This window comes from Phyllostomus hastatus, unplaced genomic scaffold (assembly GCF_019186645.2).
Source record: "Phyllostomus hastatus isolate PE091 unplaced genomic scaffold, TTU_PhHast_1.1 phas_contig_29, whole genome shotgun sequence".
Taxonomy (NCBI): Eukaryota; Metazoa; Chordata; class Mammalia; order Chiroptera; family Phyllostomidae; genus Phyllostomus; species Phyllostomus hastatus.
This window is the reverse complement of record NW_025333835.1, coordinates 43,888,491-43,910,340: the sequence shown is the minus strand read 5'-3', so window position 1 is coordinate 43,910,340 and position 21,850 is coordinate 43,888,491. Positions and strand designations below refer to the sequence as shown.

General features: G+C 52.4%; 1 protein-coding gene across 2 annotated transcripts in view; it reads right to left on the bottom strand.

Annotated features, from left to right (window-relative positions):
* Positions 1-21,850, bottom strand: part of LRCH1 (leucine rich repeats and calponin homology domain containing 1) — a 149,003-nt gene that overhangs the window by 43,164 nt on the left and 83,989 nt on the right. For both annotated transcript variants that reach the window (XM_045838953.1, XM_045838954.1), the window contains exons 3-7: positions 19,171-19,297; positions 8,867-8,972; positions 4,074-4,210; positions 3,065-3,192; positions 1,417-1,480 (exon numbers count right to left, since the gene is read on the bottom strand). In XM_045838953.1, the coding sequence (XP_045694909.1) occupies positions 1,417-1,480; positions 3,065-3,192; positions 4,074-4,210; positions 8,867-8,972; positions 19,171-19,297 (562 nt within the window). The remainder of the gene's footprint in view (positions 1-1,416; positions 1,481-3,064; positions 3,193-4,073; positions 4,211-8,866; positions 8,973-19,170; positions 19,298-21,850) is intronic.

Here is a 21,850-nt window from a genome sequence, read left to right as displayed (position 1 = left end):
GTAATCCTTCTTCCTTCCAGCCTCTCCCCACCTTAGACGTTCAGCAGGATTCCAGAGATAAGCATCTCGTTACACGGGAGGGAACAAACTCCTGGCCCCTTTCTTCTCGTGGAACGGCATCAGCGTCCCACGGACACCGAGCGAGGACAGAAGGATGCTGCTGCTCTTTGTGCGACGTCTCATTAGTGGACCAGCCCTTAGGAGGCAGGTAACCGAGAAAGCCGAGTGCGTGTCAATTTAACAGAAAATGAGTTCAGGGTGAGTCACCTCCGACACAATGGGGCATTTCAGGGGGCTCGCGAGTTTTAATAAAGCGAAGGGGGTTGAATTGAATACAACTTACAAAGTGACGTGTTGAGTATTTTCTCCCCACTCCCCCCCCCACCCCTCCCTGGGAACCACAGTAAACTATTCATGTGGCTCCAGGAAAGTCATTTTCTTTTACGGACAGGGTCTTTATTTCTGGCTAACTCTCCTTCCTCTTGAGATGTCCTGTGAGAAAGAGTGTAAGGTATCCTAGTTTCTCTTTTAATACACTGCTTTGTAACGAATTTGGGGAGGGGGTGATAAATTCAAATACCTTAACTATATATTAAACCTCGAAGGTCTGAAGAGAACTACAAATAGGCATTTCCCTAGAGTCACACATACGGCCCTATCAGTTGTATCTTCGAGGAGGATTATAATGTCTCCAGCCCTACGACCCCAGAAACTCCCTCAACAAGGGAAGACCTGGCGATACGCCAGCCCTCACCCCACCTAGCTCCTTCCAGCTCCCCGGGTCCAGAAGCTCATTCAATGGTAGGGCAGTGAGAGATTTGGGAGCATCTAACAGGCTCTGAATGAGATAACAAACGTGCTATAAATACGCTACTTCATAACCGCTTTAGAAAGCTAATAAACTTTTTACCCAATGATCTGAAAAGAGTTCCAGGAAACAAATATTGCTATAAAAATGATGGCTACTCATAAACTCATTGCCTCGGGGTACCCTGCTAAAACGCCACGCACATTTGATTCCCGCACACTGACGCATGCGTCTAACAAGTTTTCCTCAACTGTCCTGTCACTTAAAAACAAGCACTTATTGAAAGGGCCTCATGGGTACTTGCACCTCACTTAGTCATTTCATAGTCTTCATTGAGCATTCGAGAATATTCTAGACAATGTGGGGTGCAAGGAGATCGGAATCCTACTCCTGAGACATCGGCAGAATACTGAAGATGCAGAAGAAGCTAACAACGGCTAATATCTATACAACACTGGGAGGATTTCACATTGTTGCTTTTGCAAACATTATCACATATTCCAGTGCGGAGGGCTAATGCCTTTTACCAGAAAGGGGCTCCATAAATGCAGCGGATCGCTCTGGAAGCAGAGAAAGAAAAAAAAATCGCAAATGGATCTCAAACTCACCTCCGTGGCCGATAATCGCTTGTCCCCGTTATCGCTCCCAACGCCCGAGTCGGAATCCTTCTTGCTGGGGTAGACGTCGTCCAGGTGGAGTTCGCAGAGGGAACAGCAAAATCGCCAAGTTCACAAGCTATATCAACTTATATTCCAGTTCTCAGTTTGCTCTATAAATTTTTATGGTTACCATGAGGCACCAGAGCAGCTCCGTGTTAAAGGGCGTTACGACAAGGGCCTGATGGAATGGGAACCACATACTTGCATTGTCTAAACACGGTGCTGAATAAACTCTCTGTGTCGGGGTTTCATGGACTTACGCTTTCACTCAGCGGCCCGTTCTTTGAAACAGTTAACAGTTTTCTTAGTCTGATCATTTCCATAAAAATAATGCAAAACCTACCTAATTGCTTTTTTAGGTTTTGAAATGTTGGCAATCTTGGAAAAATTCTGGAAACTGGAATCCAGTGACTCAATAAACTTGATGGCACATTTTACAAAATAATGGAAACCTATTTTAAGCTTTATGTAGAGGTGCCATAAAGGTGGTCTGAGATTTTGAGTCACTAGTTTCCTTTTTTAATAAAAAGTGAAGGAAAGATAACCTGGCTGGCATAGCTCAGTGGATTGAGCTCAGGCTGCGAACCAAAGCATCGCAGGTTCGATTCCCAGTCAGGGCACATACCTGGGTTACAGGCCACGGCCCCCAGCAACCACACATTGATGTCTCTCTCTCTCTCTTTCTCCCTCCCTTCCCTCTCTAAAATAAATAAATAAATAAAATCTTAAAAAAAAAGTTAAGGAAAGATGTCTGCAGCAAAGACTTCTCCAACCGATCTGTGTCCGAAAGTGAGTTTGGTGTGGGAGTTTTGCTCTCCAAAAATACAAGGCCCGATTTGTGCCAACAGGCAGCCAAGGACCTGCGAAAGGATTCTAACCCTTCCGTTTTAAACAGGAGATGGAGAAACCAGGCATGCTGCATTTCAAAAAGACCATTAAAAAAAATAAAACCTGCAGTTTCTCTTCACAATGTTCCAGGAGCATTATTAAATGCTCCAGGAGCTTCATTACATATTAAAAATTAGTAATGAAGCCCTGACTGGTGTAGCTCAGTGGATTGAGGGCGGGCTGCGAACCAAAGTGTCGCAGGTTCAATTCCCAGTCAGGGCACATGCCTGGGTTGTAGACCATGACCCCCAGCAACCGCACATTGATGTTTCTCTCTCTCTCTTTCTCCCTCCCTTCCCTCTCTAAAAATAAATAAATAAAATCTTTAAAAAAATTAGTAATGAAAAAAAAACCCATGTCTGAGCTTGACACTGTCGTTTTCAAGGATAAATAAGAAGTATCTGTGTATATTATACATCTTATTTATAAGCATACACACATATATATTTGCACACACATAAGTGTGCACACACACAGCACTCTAAGGAGGACTGATTTTCGACGAGGAAAGAGTAGGTAAGATTTGAGAGTTGCCAAACGTTACCCACGGCATCAATTTTCTCCTTCCTATTCCAAAAGTTTCTGAGACTCCGCGTTATAAGTCTGCCCGGGTTGAGTGACGCAGAAGGATCTTGGAGCGAGGTCCCGGGAACAGCTCGGCCCAAGCACAACCCTAACGAGGGGCCGGGAGCCGGGCGGGCGCACGCACCTGTCTTCCACGTGCTGCTGGGACTGCGGCCTGTCCATCGTGGGCAGGTACAGGGAGTCGGCCGTCTTCATCTGGCAGGCCTGGATGCTCAGGTACTTGAATATGTGCACTTTGCCCTTTGTGCAAATCTGGGGAGACATCCATCTCACACACTTAATATGTCTTAATGGCAAAACAAAATAGCAACAGGAGACAGCCGACTCTGTATATTTTAATCTTTGCGTTTTCATGCCCAGGGACCTCTCAACACCCAGTGTGTCCTCTACAAAACACAGAAGACTTTAGGCAGTCGTTCCTTCCACTGGGAACAGAAAACCGCAGCTCGAGCAATTTCTAGTCTTTCTTGCAGGAAAAGTGCAAAATCCTAACAGAAATGCGTGTAAGTGTAAATAGTGTAAAAAAACTACAGAAGTCCGATACCTAACCTGGCAACCCTCCAATTCTGGACGTGTTTATACTCCACTTGTTTCTCCTCGTTTGAAATTTGAGCTTGACGCTTGTCTCTAAATGACCAATAATTGTATTTCGAAACGCTCAAGCTCCATTTCCCAGTCAACATTAAAGTAAGGAATCCATTCCTCTTTTTCACGCCATGGAAGAGTGTCAGATGTACGCCTAAATAATAAAATAACCCGATGTAACGGGGACTGCAGTGCTAAGAGGAGCGAACCCGACACTGGTAGGTGGGCTGGAGGTGGCAGGAGACGACCGGCTGCCGTCACAAACACCCAGGGGTTCATCCGCCTTTGCAGAGACTGACCCTGCTCGGTGTCGTGTCGGATGCTGCATCAAACTGGCAGTAAACATTCAAAAACTGACTTCCTGCGCACCGGGAGAAATGTCACCCAGCACCTGTGTTAGGAATACGTGTGAATGTATGGGCATAATATTGTCCCCAAGGGAAGGCGGGATCTTCCACTGGGGGTTCCAAAGTGGCAGTACCTGCAGACGGTTACCCAAGCGGCTCTGCGCACCCCGCCCACCTGGGCCGGCCGGCCGCCCCCCTCACCTGTGCTGGCGGGGACTGCAAAGGGTTGTTCTCAAGGACCAGGACTTGCAGCTGCTTCATCTCCCTGAAGCAGACGGGGATCCCCAGCACTTTATTGCAGGAAAAGTCAAACTTGACCAAGGGGAGATCTACTAGTTCTAGAGGCAGAAGAGGAACAAAAAAAGAAAAAAAAGAAAGAAATCAGAAAGCAACACGACTGAATGGCCAAACATTCAAAAATTGACTTCCTGCGCATCAGGGGAAATGTCACCCGGCACCATCAAAAGTAAGCCCCGTGTTAGGAATACGTGTAAATGTATGGGCGTAATATTGTCCCCAAGGGACGGCGGGATCTTCCACTGGGGGTTCCATCATTTAAACTGTCGTTGGTAGTATTGGTAAGAGTTGGAAATACAGCCCTGGCTGGCGTAGCTCAGTGGATTGAGCGCGGGCTGCAAACCGAAGTGTCGCAGGTTCGATTCCCAGTCAGGGCACATGCCTGGATTGCAGACCACGGCCCCCAGCAACCGCACATTGATGTTTCTCTCTCTCTCTCTCTCTCTCTCTATCTCCCTCCCTTCCCTCTCTAAAAATAAATAAATAAAATCTTTAAAAAAAAAGAGTTGGAAATACTTGACATTTACAATATGTATTGTTTAAAAATGCTTTTAAAGAATAAAAGCAAAACGGTCACATAGGCCACAGCACACAGAACACAGTCACTTCCAGCGTTTCCAAGCGGTGCTTGGTAACACACGCATAGTACGCCAAGCGCAGCACAGTCTCGTCCATTTAATGTGTCTGGGCTGGCATGACCTCAGAAGTAGTTACAAGAAATGCGTTCGTGGGTTTTTTTTTTTCACTCCACTTTAAGAAATGAATGCTATCTAATTCAGAATTTTGCAAAGAACCCTGTAATCCTGACTTATAGGGCTTTATTCTCCTGCTTTTAAAACAATCTCCTGTAGCTCCACCAACAAAACAGAACATTATATTTAGCTTAAAATCCCCACCCAGGGGCAGAGTGAGCACTCAGTAATTTCAAGCATTCCAACTGGCACTGGCAGCTGCGAGAAACCAGTCAAATGTATTCCATACAGCAGCGAGGCGAGCCACGCCAAACGTGTAGGGTGACAGGGGACAAACCGCTTGGATCTCCGAGCAAGAGGCTCTGGGGTGGGGGGAGGGGTGTCACTTCAGAACAGGCCTCCCACATTTGCTGTGGGACCTGGTGAGGGCTGGAAGAGGGTGCCTTCGAATGCTCCGGATTCCGGAGAGGAGGAAGGGCAGGAACTAGAAAAAGGGGAGGAGCCAACGGCAGCACCGAGGAGCAAGCAGGAACACGGCTCCTCCTCCTCCTTTTGCCTCGAGGGCCAGGGCTTGTCACTTCACCCAGCAGCGGTGCCACGTTCAAGTCCCACCACGGGTCTTCGAGCAGCCAGCGTCTCTTCTCCAGAATTCAGCTCCCCCTGGGCTGGGAGGGACTTTCCTTCTTCCATACAGCCCCAAGGAATGACTTTGTCTTAAAGAAAGAAGTGAGGGGGCTGAAACGCTAGAAAGAAGGGAGACGAAGAACAGGGAACGCGGCAGGTCCCAGGTTCTCGTCCAGGCGAGGCGGCTGGCTGGGAGGCAATCGGCAAGCCTATGTTTTCAGCTGCCGGGAGTTCACCGGTGGGACCCAGCTCTCCGGCCAGCGGCAGGATGGGGATTTGCCTCCACACCCGCTGGTCCTGGTGAGGGCCGTGAGCACAGGGCGTGGGGCAGCAGGGGGCGGAGAAGAGAGGCAGTAAGTGAAGCTGGAGAACAGTGTGGGATCCCGACAGTCAAAAGAAAAAAGGGCGGGGTGAAAAGGGGGAGGATCCCTTTCCACTTCATAGTTTCTTTCTAAAACGGGTAAGAATTAGGGGGGGTTTTATATCAAAAGAGCGTCTCCTTGCTGTAACCTTTAGTAATATTAGTCCTCTTCTGTGATGATTAACTTCATTCACAAAAGTCAGGCTAGCCGATCAGTGGTGAGTGTTACCTGGACGCTAGATCTTCGGGAACCCTCTGCCCCTTAAAAGGAAGACCTTTTCCAGCAAAAGCAGAGGGCTGCATTCGGGGGCAGACAGGGCAGGGGCGGGGAGGGGAGGCTCCGTAGGGGTACAGGAGATGGGAACGGCAGCGACCCTCTCAGTGTTTCACAAGAACACGGGGGACAAAAATGGTAACTCCATCCCAGAAAAGCTCAAAAGAAACAGAGCAGAAAAAGGGAGCAAGGAAAAAAAAAAAAGGAATCTTACTTCTCTCTCTGTTATAAAGAAGGGCAATGAATGGCTACGCGAATGCACTGTGAGTGCTGGTCCCAGAAGGAACACAATACAGTCCCCGCCCGGAGGCCACTGCACCCGAACTGCTGTGGGTAATTAGGCCAAAGACATTTTCTTCCCCTCCTCGGACTGAAAGCGTATGAGGGGGGCACTCCAGGAGGAAAAACAAGTAAGGAAACGCGGAAAGGCTTTAAATGCACTGCCCGAAAGCACCGTCCATGCTCTTCTGTTACTAGGAGCTCTCCAGAGTGAAGCAAAAGGAAACCGGATGTGCAGGAAACTATTTTTTTTTTAAGATTTTCCAGTACACTGATGTTCTAGCTTGGAGTGGAGCTTAACATATTGAACCTGAGCAGACACAATTATGGAAAGCATAGAAATTTGTAACTGATCTTCTCAGGGAGAGCAATGCTTTTAAGGTAAGAGAGTCCGGCGCGGTGAGCGAAGCAAAAATCTTGATTTTGTAGATGTGCTTTCCACACATTTCTAAACTGTCGCAGGCCACTGTAAGACAATTAAGTTAAGTTTTCCTTCTGAAAAGAATTCAATGCCTTGTGATGATTGCTCAGGGATTAGCTTGAGAGCTTACATTTACATGAACGCTTCCCTCCATGCTACGGAAGATTATATGCTTATAAACTTGGGAGGAGTGTCCCCTTTGCACTTGCGCAAACGAAGAAAAACAATGCCAAACATTCCAAACTGGGGCTGCACAACGGCAAAATGAGAAATCCGTATTTTTACACCAAGTCATCTCAAGGATGAAGGTAATCAACCTTTCCACGGAGACTGTTTCTAATTCTGCTTCTTTTTTTTTTTAAGAGAGAGAGAGAGAAACATCCATGTGCGGTTGCTGGGGGCCGTGGCCTGCAACCCAGGCATGTGCCCTGACTGGGAATCGAACCTGAGATGCTTTGGTTCGCAGCCCAAGCTCAATCCACTGAGCTACGCCAGCCAGGGCTAATTCTACTTCTTTAAAGTGCCAGTCAGCAAGTGAACGAGAAGATGCAGACACCAGAACCTTCCATGTAGGAAGCACGTGTCATTTCATAAAGTCCTTTCCCTCCCATCGGCACCGTTTTCCTGCCTCGGGTCAGGAAGCACTTCGAGCCAAAGACCGAGACGCAGGGACAGAATAATAAAAATCCAGCAGCTCTCAAAACAGCAGCATCAGCATCAGGTTAACCAAATGCCGACCGTTTCCAAATACAGGGTAGGGCCAAGGCTTACAGTTGTCCGTAGGAAAATAACACAGTGGTTAATCAATAAGAACACAAGCACAAACTCTGTTTCGCGTGCACATGGCGGTAAACCTCCCTCTGCCCCCAGCCCTGGCTGCGCTTTGAGGTGTTGCTGACTGTGCATGTGACACTGGCAAGCCTGGTGTCCTCCAACGAAAACCAGGGACATCGACATGACCTCTGAAAGTCGGAGTGTGTTTTGGAGAATGCGTGCAGTGCACGTCTGACGCCTTCCTGATGGGGACCCAAATAAGAATCAAGAATCCTAAAGCATGAAATTCCGATCCACTACCCCGCTTCCGAGGCTGGCTGTCCGAGTTCTCAATGGCCCACAGTTTCTGCATAAACACATCTTCCGACTCAGATGCTGACACAGCAAGTCAGAAGGATGCCTGCAGGAGTCCACAGCCACAGGCCCGAGTCTGCTCCACCAGGGCAGGGCCGTGGGAGGGGCTTCAAGAGAGTCACCCGAACTTCCTGTGACGTTAGTCCAAATGTCGCTCCAGCAGGGGCGGTGCCTTCCCCTGAAGAGCAGATTTTAGACACGGGGGGCTCCAGCCAGTGCCCCCCAACCGGAAACCCCGACTGTCGGACCTGCAGGACCAAGCACGTCAACTACACTGCCGGCGTGCTGTTCCAGAACATCAGAGGTCCGTACCCACAACGATGCCCGCTGCCTCCTGGCGTGAGCTGCGTGGTGTGCCCCCACATTCCTACGCTGAGCTCTGACCCCCAGTACGTCAGACTGCGACTGTATTTGGAGACAGGCCTCCAAAAGGAAGAATTAAGTTTGAAATGAGGTCATTAGGGTGGACCCTAACCCAACAACAGGCCTGGTGTCCTTCTAAGAAGAGGCCAGGACGCAGGCAGAAGGTGGAGGGCATGAAGACACGGAGAACATGGCCGTCCACGAGCCAAGGAGAAAGGCCTCGGAAGGAATCGGACTGGGTAACACCTTCATCTCCGACCGCCAGCCCTCAGAAGTGTGAGACCGTAAACTTCTGCCGTGTGAGGCGCCCAGCCCACGGTGCTGTGTTACGGGAGCCCTAGCAGCCTGACACGCACACGCACGCAGCCTCGCACAGGGGAACGGCCTACTGCTGTGCCCCCTGGCCAAGGGCACGGCCAACTCACACGACAGTTGTCTGCTCGTGACATTCAAATTAAAATGAATAGTAACAGGCACACACAAACGGCAGAGCAAACAAAAAATAGCCAGGGTCTCCCGCTGTATCCACTCCCCCGCCCCGCCCGTCCTGGGTACCTTGGGGTAACACCTCCAGGTAATTCCTTCGGACGTTGAGTTCCCGCAGAGACTTCAGCTGCCCGATCTGCTGCGGCAGGGCGGTGATCTCGTTGCAGCTGACATCCTGCAACGAGAGCAGAGAGAGAGAGAGAGAGGCTGAGAGATGCCTTTTCTGGAAAAGCAGGCGCCACAAGCGACATCGCCACCATGAGGGATTTAAATGTGAGAACAACGACACAGGTAGACTTTCCTGAGAGTCTCCAGGTTGCTGGCCGAGGAAGGCTGAGCGCAGAGACGAAAAGGAAAGGTCAGCCACCGCCGAACCCTTCTCGGAGGAGAGGAAGACGGAAAAGAAGGAGGCTGTGGCCACTCGGCCACTTTCACGGGCTTCGGTCTCGTTTCCTTCCTCCCCGAAACTTGCCAGGCAGCGTGACTACCCCGATGTCTGCAGATCACAACAAGGAGCCTCGGAAAGGTCAGGTCATTTGCCTGAGGCTTGCGAGTGCCAGATTAGCACGTGGAGCCGTTCAGCAGTCCGAGGTCGGCCGTTCCCCCGTAGGACCTCCAACCGGCAGAGAGCACGCCCCGCCCCTTACTACAGGCTCACGTCTTACAGCGGAAAACACCGCACATCGAGGCATTGTTTGGATGCACTACTCACGTGAGATCAAGTGCAAGTTTGGACCTGAACACCTTTCCCTACATTTTACAAGCACGTCCGTGGGGTGGGCAGACTGTGTCCTCTTTGCTCTGGAAGACCGATATTCTGTTCATTGTTGATCGGAACCACCCCTTGACACACGCACGACGGAGGCACGACGGTTTAAATCCACACGCCCTTGTCGTTACCCCTAATCCCACTGGTCCTCGTGGTTCTGGCAGCTCCGCCCTGCTCTCCACCCCTCAGCGCAGCAACTCCGCTGGTCTAGGGCAGCACTCAGTCTCCAGATTGGCTTCCATGCTTCACTCTCTTCCCTTGACTCGTCCTGCCCAGAGTAAAAAGTCACACAGTGGCCCTGGCTGGTGTGGCTCAGTGGATTAAGCACCGGCCTGTAAACCAAAGGGTCACAGGTTCGATTCCCCATCAGGGCACACACCTGGGTTGCGGGCCAGGTCCTCAGGAGGGGGTGTGTGAGAGGCAACCACACACTGATGTTTCTCTCCCTCTCTTTCTCCCTCCCTTGCACTCTCTCAGTAAATAAAGAAATCAGATATTGTCTTAGAGTCACACAGTGTACATTTCACCATGTCATTCACCAGCCTCGACACCTGCAACAGCTCCTCAGCTACAGCACAAGACCCCGCACTGCGCACCAGGCCCGGCTCTGCCACTCGCCTCTGGGAGCTTCCCTGGCGCCACCCCTCTGAAGGCGGGCCCCCGTCCCCCACGCCCGAACGGTGACACGGCTGCTCGCGGTTCCCAGTGGGCACCGAGCCATTTCACAGAACTCGTTCCCGAAGCTTGTCCGGGCTCTTGCCCTGTCTGGTACATCCTCCCCAGTATTGTCTTCTGGTCCCGCCTGTTCTGGGACACAAGATAACCACAGATGTGTTCTGGGCCAGGAGCGATGCTACAGCAGACTTAACTCAAGCCCCGCCTCCTCCTGGAAGCCTGGCTTGAGGCCTCCGCCCCCTCTCCCACTCCACTCCGGTCACCAGGAGAACTGACCACTCCCGTGTGTGCAACAGGGTCTGTCCCCGTACCCATCCTCATCCGCTCAAACGTTTCTCTCCTCCACCACGTCTATGAGCTCCCGGACGGAAGAGACCGTGTCTTATTCACGCCAGCCTCCGGGTGCCCAGCAGAACGCCAGGCGTGTAAGGTAAGGCATCGATAAACTTTGGATAAAAGGTCTCGGCCCACTGCCCCTGCAGCCCCATCATGCTGCCGTTCATTCTGTCTCGTAGACGGGACCGCCAGATGCTCCATCGCACGTGCCGAACCGCTTGCACTTACCTGGTGTCGCAGAACCACAGATACGTTGGGACCATGACCAACCCCAATGGGATCAAGTCCTTAAATACCCCACATCACTGCTGAACCTGCAAAAACCCGCTCTTTCACTCCCCCGCCCTGCCCTTGTGGAAGGCAGCAAAGCCTCGTTTCAGAAATCGGTTGGCTCCAGGGAAGAAATCGGTCAGCTTCCCGTGGCTCCAGATGAGACACGGGCACCGCTGACCAATCCCTGGAAGCCCCGGGCTCCGCGTGAAGTAGGCCTACACGCAACACAGCAGATTGCTGTCCGCCAGCCCCATCTCTCCCGCACGGCCTCGGAGGGTGGGCCTGCTACTCTGTCAAGGTCATGAGGACACGGAGTGAGTGTCGCTTGACGAAGAGGAACAGTATCACTCCTGCCAAAGGGAAAGGAGCTGCAACCCAGGAAGACTGAAGGCATGCCCTGCGGTAAGCCTGCCGCACTGCTCTGCCCTCCGCCGTGGAGCTGGCGGGGAGGGGAGGGGAGGGGGTGGAGGGAGGGGAGGGGGAGGGAGTGAAGGGGTTAGGAGCACTAGGGGTTCACTGACATGACCCTCAAGCTGACTGTTGCAGCATCGCTCCTGGCCCAGAAAAGTCACACAAAATTTTACGAAAAACATCCCTTGTGTTTTAAAAAAAAACACACAAACCGACAAGCACAGCCGCAGTGACACACACATGTGCAGAAGCGATTCTGGAATTAGGAGGTCCAGAGGTTTGCTCGCTCACTGGGGCCCCTCGGCGAGTCAGCGAAGTGCCTGCCTCTCCGAATGCACTTGCAGACACGAGGGTGCAAGGCGAGCACCTCTCTTCGCGACTCCTACGGCGTTGGATGGCATTTGATTGGTCCCAGAAGGCAACGAAACCCTCCCCCTCCAATGTATGCTCTGCCTCTCTTTGCTTTCACCAAGCTGCAAACATCACTGCTGTTTTAAAAGTGCCCTCGTACAAATGGTACACGGGCAGGCCCCAGAGATAAAGGAAGTTAAATCATTCTATCGGACCCCCAAAGCCACGTGGGTGGGTGATGTTTGAGGGTCCGGGGGAGAATGAGTGGGAGTTATGCGCCATCTCTACAGAGAAGCTATGCAGTTGGCAGCAAAGATGAACTTCTGTACGTCTGTGAGTGACAGCATGAGAGAGACCCACTTGTAGCTCAGGGAAATTACAGATTTGCAAGGTGAAACCGACAACTTAAAGATATTTTAAGGACATGATTTTTAAGAACATCCTTCTCTTTAAAAAAAAAGGAGAGGGAAGAGGGAGGGGAAAGGATGACGGATATATTTAGGCAGCATATTTGCAGCGTGACATCTCCTGAGATCTTTATGCCATTTTTCCGTGTGTTCCCTCGTCGGCCTGCCCTTCGCTCAGCACCCTCCGGTCGGCCAGAATCCAGGGTGTCCTGTTCCTCTAAGCACAAGGTGATTTTCCCAACATACATCATCTAGCATCGTAGATTGATCAGGGAAGACCGACTCCCCCCGACTATACTGAAATACTTATTTTTCAGCAGGGAAAACGGCCACCAACTTACTTTTTATTTTTTTAAGGGACGTCCCATGATGCCAAAAGGAAGGTTTTCCTTCTGACCTGACGGGACAAGACATCTGCAGACAATCCCACCCCCAGAGTCCGACTGTCCGTCCGTGCACAGCCGGAAGGGGAGGCGGTGGGCGGGCAAACCACTGTAACGGTTCCCTCCCTGCGCGGCTGTGCGTTCCCTCCCGTCCGGCCAGAACCGTGGGGGCGCATGCCCAGGTGCGTCGGGCACGCGGGTGGCACAAAGACTGGTCACTGTCATACCGTCGGTATTGTAGAAAACTGAGCGAAACTCTAGTCCCTGGATGTTACCGAACTTGCCAAATGTAAGAGCTTCCGAATTTAGTCAGGAAAATAAAACTCGTTCGTTATGATGTCTCCATTAGCTGGGGAATGAGGAGGGGGAAAGAGGGGCTAATCGGAGATGCTTGGGGATAAGATATTCCATTTAGAAAACTCGAAAGTAATATCCCTAGAATGTCCTGGTTCTATAGGGTACGTCTGTCCATAGTTGGCCCAAGATAAAATAGTGTTGATTTTTTTAAAGAAAATTAATAAAAAAACACTAATTACTCCCACTTCTGAGGGTACTTAGAATTTACCAAGCTATGAATTGTTTAGATTCAGTGGTTTAGAATTGTCAAATGAATTCCTTCTGAATTCTCTATTCGCCCTAAGCTGTGTCTTAGAGAAAGGAAATTATTCCAAGCTTCAGTGAAATCAAATTACCATACATTTGGTGTTCCAGTATTACAAATAGACAGACCAAAAAATGAATCACCATACGTGTCAGAAATATTTACTAATTCTATTCTTCTACACACAGAAGTAAATCTAATGATGATACAGTAACATTAACAGTCAGCCTTAAAGTCTGTATGGGCCAGCCAGTTCGAGTTGTACGGATAGAAAACACAACAGAGGTTTCACTACAACAAACTCATCTTCCACAAGTTTAAACAGCATGTTTCTATGGAACCACATTTCATCAGAGCCCTCCTGGCAACAAAAGAAGTCTCTAGAAGTGTGAAATGCGTGGCGAAGATCGATATACTTTTGCTAACTACGTGCTAGTTGCCAGCTCACCTTCAGAACGCGCAAACGGCAAGGATTTAAAACATCAACATGGGGGCGATCCCGAGATTATTCACAGGAGGTGCTCCCGTTCAGGACACAGCACTGTCGGACGGACCAGAAGGGCTGTTGTAGGGGTGGCCCCCGGGGAAACCGGCACCAGCACCAGCACTGCATCCGGTGCAGACCTCCCACGGAGGCTGAGGAGGCTCCTGGAGAGAGCGGGTCCCACGGGTGGGGGAGGAAGGGCTGCCTGTGGTGTTCGAAGGGGCTCCCTTGACGACACCCTCAGGGTTTTTTTTTAAGATTTTATTTATTTATTTTTAGAGAGGGAAGGGAGGGAGAAAGAAAGAGAGACAGAAACATCAATATGCGGTTGCTGGGGGCCGTGGCCTGCAACCCAGGCATGTGCCCTGACTGGGAATCGAACCTGTGATGCTTTGGTTCGCAGCCCGCGCTCAATCCACTGAGCTACGCCAGCCAGGGTCAGACCCTCAAGTTTTAAAAAACTTTAGTGTGGTGATACTGTCACTTCAGACATCTTTTTGTGATAAATCTAGCTCTTTTTTTTTTTTTTAACTGAAGGAAACACAAACGTTCTGACAGGAAATATAAGTGATTACCACTGGCCTCCCATGGGTGGCCACGCCCCTTCTCAGGGAAAGTCTTTTGTATGGATCAATGTAACTTTAGGTAAATGTCTTAACCGCTCTGTGGCCCTGTACAAAGAAGAGGATAGATTAAATAATCCTGATTTCCCTCCAGGATCAGGAAAATCCATATGCCACATGAGAAATAATGAGGTAGTTGCCCTGGCTGGCGTAGCTCAGTGGAATGAGTGCGGGCTGCGAACCCAAGTGTCACAGGTTCGATTCCCAGTCAGGGCACATGCCTGGGTTGCAGGCCATGGCCCCCAGCAACCACACATTGATGTCTCTCTCTCTCTCTCTCTCTCTCTTTCTCCGTCCCTTCCCTCTCTGAAAATAAATAAATAAAATCTTTAAAAAAAACGAGGACGAAGGGATTCCGGCCAGAAGCTGCTTAGGAAGTCCTATGTCTATACCCAGTCCTTGAATGCCAACTCTCCGCACAACCAAACATTTCACGAAAAGAGAAGAAAAAAGGGTGTGTCTGTCGGGGCCGGGAACTGCAGCACTTTCCGCTCGGCCACTACTTGAGCCGGGTCCTGTGCGCTCTCTGGCTAGGGGGCAGGTTCTGAGTCAGTGACACTGAGGTCTCGTACGTGAGGGAAGAGCTGGGAGACGGTTCTCGCACTCGAGACTCAGGAGAGGACAGAGTGGAGACAAACCAAACAAGAAACAGATCTTCTCTGGACCCCAGCATGTCAGCACGCACACGGAACCAGTAAGGCAACTCCTCACCCTTCGGCAAATGCCCTATAACGTTCCCCAATGTATTAACTGCATTCCACCTTAAATGTGGCTGCCTGCATACACATGGCTATATGTTAATAACAGACAAGGGGGGACCCCCCAAAACTAGAATTCTCTTCTGGAAGGCAGGCCCCTTGTAGTATAGGTCCCCCCACTCGGGAAGCGTTCTCGGAACCCATCTGTCTCAGTGGACCAGCTGGCATCATTGTGAGAGGCTGGGTTTGGCTTCAGTGAATTTTTCTTAAAGACTCTTTCAAGGCATTTGCACATTGCATGATGGGTGATTTACGCGCGCACCTGTGCAAACCACTCTGCGTGTTCAGCAGTTTTTGACCCAAAATGGCATGACCCCTGTGCCCCACCCTCCCTGTTCATTCACCTGATCTCACCCCGAGAGACTGCTTATTTCCCCGGATGAAAAAAGTCCTCAGAGGGAAACATTTTGCTGATGTGGAAGAGGTGAAACAAAAAAGTAGCAGAAGCACTAAATAAAAGGGACCAAAATCGATGAGTTCAGACTGTTCTGGGCCATGGGAAGAGCGTTCTGATAGGTGCGCTGCATCAAGCTGCTTGGAAGGTGACTGAAGTTTAAACATATGAGAATACACAACTTTTTATACGTAAATTCTGGGGTTTTGGGGACCCCTTCCTTGTAAGGCATTCATAGAGCATCTCTTGCCCAATATTTACTATCCCTTATCCTTCCGGCGTGATGTGATGGCCAAATCATCGTGTTTCCAATATATTAACATGGTTTTCATGAGTCAGACGGGGTTTGGTCAGTCCAAAGGCAATCTGCTGAGTCTCCTTCTGGCCGTGGGTCCTCAGTGAGGGGCCTCTCCGACAGACGCAGCCCATCTTCTGGACCACACCCCAGGCTGGCGACATCCCCTGACTCGCTCTCGGCTGCTCACAGCCTGCCACAACGTCAGTGGGGAAATCGGTGCCCGTTGAACCCAGCGATGCCCAAGAAAGCAACCAAGGCTGCTTCTCCGGGACGGGCGGGCAACGCGGAGGGAGAGACGACGCCCCCACCCGTGCAGTGCTGTGCAGGGGCCTGCACATTCATCACCTCCGCTCCACCACTCCGTAGCTGCACGGCCTTGGGTAAGTACTTCCAAAACCCAGACTTGTCTGTGCAATGCACACGCAATACCCGCCCCGCCTGCCGGGAGACTGTCAGGTTTGTATGGGATACGTCGTCCCGTGCCCAGCAGGGTGCCGGGCGCAGAGCAGGCGCTCGGGGAGAGCCCATGCCTTCTCCCTTCCCACCACAGGATGGACACGGGAGCCCAAAGCAATGGGTGTGCGCGGCTCCACGCTGCGGGAACAAAGGTACAGAAGCCACTCGAAGTGCCCACTGGATCGTCCCCATCAGCAGCGCCTCCCGAGGGCCAGCTCGAGAGAGCTGACACTGCGTGAGTTCCCGGGGCCTCTCGTGTGGGGTCAAGGAAAGGGCATCTCAGACGCTTCTGAATGGCTTCTGCGGGGAAGTGGGAGCCACTGCCTTCCAGTATTCCCTTACAGGGCTGTCCAACCTGCAGCCCCACACAAAACTGCAAATCTACTTAAAACATGATGAGATTTCCTTGTGATTACGTATCACAGTGTACTTAACGTGCGGCCCAAGACCACTCTTCTTCTTCCAGGGTGGCCCGGAGACGCCAGCAGGTTGGACACCCCTGCTGCAATCTCAAACGGTGGACACACCCATCTCGGGATTGCAACACTTTTTGTGTTAAGATTCTTAGATAATTGCGACACACTGAAGAAGCTAAGATAACCCTGGCCACTGTGGCTCAGTTGGTTGGAGCATCGTCCTGTAGACCCAAAAGTCACAGGTTCGATTCCTGGTCAGGGCACACACCCAGGCTGCTGGTTCAATGCCTGAGCCCAGGGCATGTTCGAGAAGGGAGCCTATCCATGTTTCTTACTCCCTCCTCTCTCCCTTCCCCTCTCTCTAAAAAATGTGAAAAAAAAATGGCAGTGAAAAAAAATGTCCTCAGGTGAGGATAAAAAAAAAAGAAGGTACGGTATTTTTCCCCAACTCCAATTACTCTCAAAAAATTAGAAAGGACAACTCCTTTCTCGTGGGTGGCTGCGGTGTTTTTGTGTCTGTTTTCTAAGCAAGGGACGACTCTGGAATACCTCACTTATACTTGGAAGAAAACAGAGTGTGCAATGCAATTTAGGATCCTCAGAGTCTAACGTGAAAAACTTAAGAATATTTCTTCCAAAATAGTTAAACAATGCTGCGCCTATAAGCTGAGAGATTGCCATCAGCACTTCGGTGGCCCAGGGCACCCTGAGTGCCTGGGGAGCGCCCGCCTGTGCTTTCTTAAGAAGTTGGTCACTGCGTAGCCCAACACAGAAGCTGCCCCCGGAGTTCCACACTCGCGTTGGGCTCTCCCGAGAATTGCTTTCCCATTGATACAGCTAAAAAATCATCGGATGTGGCTCACTCCAGTAACACTGCTATTTTAAGAAAAAGATGAAAGATAAAGAAGAACAGATGGAAACTGATCTTTTTTTAGTCTGTGACCTTAAGCAAGGCCAGTTGCCCTTTGTGGTGAGAAAACGGCCACTGACTGGATTTTTCACCGACGTCACAAATCCATGCTTTCCACAAAGGTCAGGCCTGTTGACACACAGGAGTGAGTCACGTGGAAGGAACACAGGCGGCCCCGTCCAGTCGGGTGGTCGCCACGGGCCGCACGGGGCCACTGTGCAGGACAAGTGGAGCCTCTCCCGGGCGCTTCCCCCACCACCTCTCCCCGCGCCGGGACTGAAGCGATCGCCCCCTGCCCTGTGAACGTGGTTCGGGTAACACACGGCCTTTTCGGGGGAGGGGTCGAGTGAACCGCCACGCCCTTTCAGAAGCGCCCCCCTCCGCGGCAGCTGAGCAGCCAGATCGGGGTGACATGGCCCCGTGCCCTGGGGTGACTGAGTCAGGAGAGGCCGCCGGACTCAGACCGGGCCTCTCCCGCTTAGAAGCCGGGGCTGAGACCCGCGAGCCGGCCCTCGCTACGTGCTGGAGGAGAGGGGGGAGGGCGTCTGAGCCTGGGGCGCATGCGCCGGGCCGCTGCCCCGCTGCGCGCAGGAACGGAGCATGCTCAGTTCTTACCAGGGTCTTGCTCTCGCCCTCACGTGACCCCTGGTCCAGCGTCCTGATCCTGAGTGAGGGGAGACCCCCGCATCCCTACGACCCGGCCCACCCCCTGGTCTGAGCCGGCCGGGATGGCCTTCCGACACCTCTCGCACCCGAGTCCCGAGAGAGGCGCTCTGTTCACAGCGCCAATGCCCGATGCAGCGGTCAGCGGTCTCTAACCTCGAGTAACAGTCGATGCATGTGGGACGTGGGCACTGTCCCGGCCCCCCAGGCACTCCTCGCTGCAGACACGACAATGTGGTCACAGCCCTCAATCTGGGCCTCCCGGCCACCACCACCCTGGTCCAGGTGGCCGCAGTGAAATGAGCTGGAGACGGCGCCCGAGCGGAGAGTTACCGGCCATCCGTGCTCTGGCCAGGCGCCCACTTGGAGGAAGGTCCTCCTCAAGGCCGGAACCACAGCAGTCAACTCTGTGCTGCACGCGAGCTCAGCACGAAGTAGTGCAGCCTGGAGGGCGCCCTGCGACCCCGAGGTGCAGCCCTAATGGCCCGTCTCGCCTCTACGCCCGCCCAGTTCAGCTCCACGGGAGTCTAGGAAGGAGCCATCCTTTCCCCTCCTGAGAAACCAGGTAAGGAACTGAGTCAGGACAGAAGGAACGGCAGCCCCGGCGGGCGCCTGCGTCTCGGGCGCGCGCACACAACCCATCTCTCGGCCTGCCTGTCACGTGTCCTTCTCTTCCGCCCCCCGGGGACACGGTCACATCTTAAAGCTGCTGCGTCAATGTGGGGCACGGTGACGCCGATCCTCCCGGAATCAGGGCACTCTGTTCTCTCTGCCTTGTGACTTCGCCACGCGCATTCGAGAAGTGGGGCCTACTCACTTGTTTGTACATCGTTTTTCCAGTCTGTCCGTAGATTACGACCCACTCACTTGCACGGTGGCAAGAAAGAAGGACCTAACGAGTGTGTGACGACCTGTAAACCACAGGGGCCGTGCATCCTGTACGCGTAAGGACCGGGAAACTCCGGGAACCTGGAACTTTCCGGAACTGTGTCTGCCACAGCACCACCACCGCCCACCCTCCCCCCTTCACTTCGTTATCACCACCACCGGCTCCCCCTTCTCCAACCGTAGCAAACGGTCTTTCTGGCAACCTCGATAGACGATGATTAGTACACAGGCGCAAAAAAAAAAAAAAAAAAGATCATCTTAAAAATCAGTAACATACCAGCTCCATTAGCTGTTTGAGCTGACCTATCTCCTCCGGCAGCGAGCCCAGCTTGTTGTTGCTGGCAATCAGGACTCGGAGAGGCAGGGCGCACAGGCAGGCGGGCAGGGCGGACAGCTGGTTCCGGCTGTGGAGACAACACAAGGAGGACACGCGTGAGCAGGGCAGGCCGCGGCGCACCGTCTGCGGGCGCGGCGAGCGAGCAGGGGCGAGGGGCGAGCGGCCCAGACGTCTCACAAAGATAAAAACCCGGTGTCTGGATGTGTGATGACGCAGATCTCATGTGTATGAGGGAAGAAATCATGTGTTACAGGAGCCCTGCAGTGGCGGGCCAGGGGACAGGTGGGCCATGTGCCCTGCACCGCCGAGAGCAACAGGAAGCTGGTGCCAGCTGTCACCTTCCTGACAACACAAGCAGCAAAGTCTACGAGGACCAAAGCCACCTGCATGTGAGGACATCGGCTCGTCCCTGTTAGGCGTGATGGAGAGAGCATTTTCCCGCAGCTCCCGAAACCACCGGCCGATTCCCAACCTTCTGACTCCCTGTGGTTAAAGTCTGTTTAGGTATCTAGTAGAGAGCTAATTAAAAACAAAAAAGAAAAGAAAAGAAAAAAGAAGTCATCACTGCTGAGTATCCTGACTGAGAGACGGGCAGATACTGAATAAGTGAAATCTAGGAGTCTCCCACTCGTATATGGCAGCCCCTTATTCCCGCCCCTCCCCCCCACCCCGGCTGCGAGGGGCCCCTTCCTGCTCTCAGGCGAGGAGACAGACGGCTCTCAGCTTCCCCTTCCTTCCCTGGAAGCCAACAGCCAGGCGGCAACACTCCCAGAGCTGTGTGTCACGGCGCTGCACCTGCTTGGACCTCCGTGTGTGATGCCACAAGGGTTGTGGTGCTGTGTGTGTGTGTGTGTGCGTGTGTGGTACACGTGATATCTGTGGGTACGAGGGGGTGACACAGATGGATGGGCTGCCAGCGCCACAGCATGTGACCAGTGGCCACTTGTGGGGCAGTAGGTACAACAAGACGATTTTATTTTCTTGACTGCACTTGGCTCAATTTTCCCAAATTACTACAAAGTGTTATCATTAGGAGGTAAATATTACAATAAAAAGAGAAACCACGGCTGGAGACTGGTTACACGGTTGCTTGTATGTGTGAGAACTCACCGAGGTGCACACTTGTGGTCTGGGCACCTCTCTGTGTGTGTGACACAGATTTCCTCTGCAGGGCTCACTCCCCGTGTGAGCGGGCAGGGGTCAGGCCGGCCAGAGGGCGCCTCCAGCTGACGGGCGCCTGAATAACAGGTGTCGTGCTCTGGAAAGCACCTTTCTAAGGTGGGTGCTCTGCTGTGACCCACCCCCACCCGACATCTCTCTGCTCCTGGCCCCCAGGGCCCAGGTAATGGCGAGGTTTTAGCAAGATGAGTCAGCTGTGTCTCCTCTCCGTGGCCCAGATCCAGAAGGAAAGCTACTTCCAGAAAGAGCTCAAGGAGGAGAGAACTGCATGAGGGTCCCGCAGGCGGGGCAGAGCCTGAGAGCCTTTGGGGTGGGGGAGCGGGAGGAACGGGATGGGGAGGGGGCTTCCAGCTCCAGAAGGAGCAGCTGGCTCCCAGTCAGGGTGACAGATGAGAATGAGGCTGATGGGCGCCCCTGGCACCCTCTCCTGGCCCCTGGGGACAGCGGGGGGAGAAACCAGGGCTACCAGCCTGTCCCTCTGTCCTCTCAGCCCCGCCTGCCACCCTGTCTGATGCGCAGGAGCCCCGTGGGGCACCCCAGGGAGGAGGAGGAGGTGCCCAGCTTCTGGGGGCCCTGCTGGGAGAACTGTCTCCAAAGAAAGTCCCTCCTGACAAAAGAACTCCGTGTACCAAATGGTGGCAAGGAAACAATTCGGGATATAAGTTGTGGCCATAAAATAATTATTAACATGTTATTATTAATTTGATAGTGCATGGATGATTCTTACGGGAATTCTTCCAGGGTGGGCACTGGAAGATTTAAAATAAAATGCAATGTAAGCTTGTGAAGGCGTCTACGGCTTCTTTGCTGGGTGAGAATGCTCTTTGTGCTGAAGGCTGCCGATGGAACCCCTGTGTATGTACGCCCCCCACACTCCTGTATCTAATCGCCGGCAGGCAAGCAAGGCACCAGGACTTCGGCCCTAAGACAGCACGCACAGAGCTGGTCCCATTTCTGCCGCTCCACCCACCTGTCCCCGCAGCCTGTCCTCGCCGGGTTTCCCCACAGCACGTCCCCGTGTCACCTGTAACATGCCCGTATAAAAGGAAATATAGACACGCCCACCAAACCCCGTCACCCCTCCCGCAAACGTTTACAAAGGAGAGGGGAGACTGGGTCGATCCCTCTGATCCTCTGGCCGCCTCGGCAGCTGGGCGCTGGAAGCCACTCATCTGGCAGCAATTTTTCTCCAGCGACTCAGAGCCTCGGGCTGCAACCCACTCCCCCGCCCGCACCCCCCTTCGTCTCCGGTGGGCCCGCGTGCCCTGAGCAGGCCAGCACGGAGGGGAGGTTTAACAATAAGGCCGTGCAATGTCTGGTAAGGTAGTGGCCAGCGTTTACCTTCCAGTCTAGCCTGGGAGCCACCCCCGAGAGCAACATTTAAAAGAAGAATTAACTCTTTACAAAAGAGTCGTTAAGGGGGGGACGCTGGGCTGCCCAC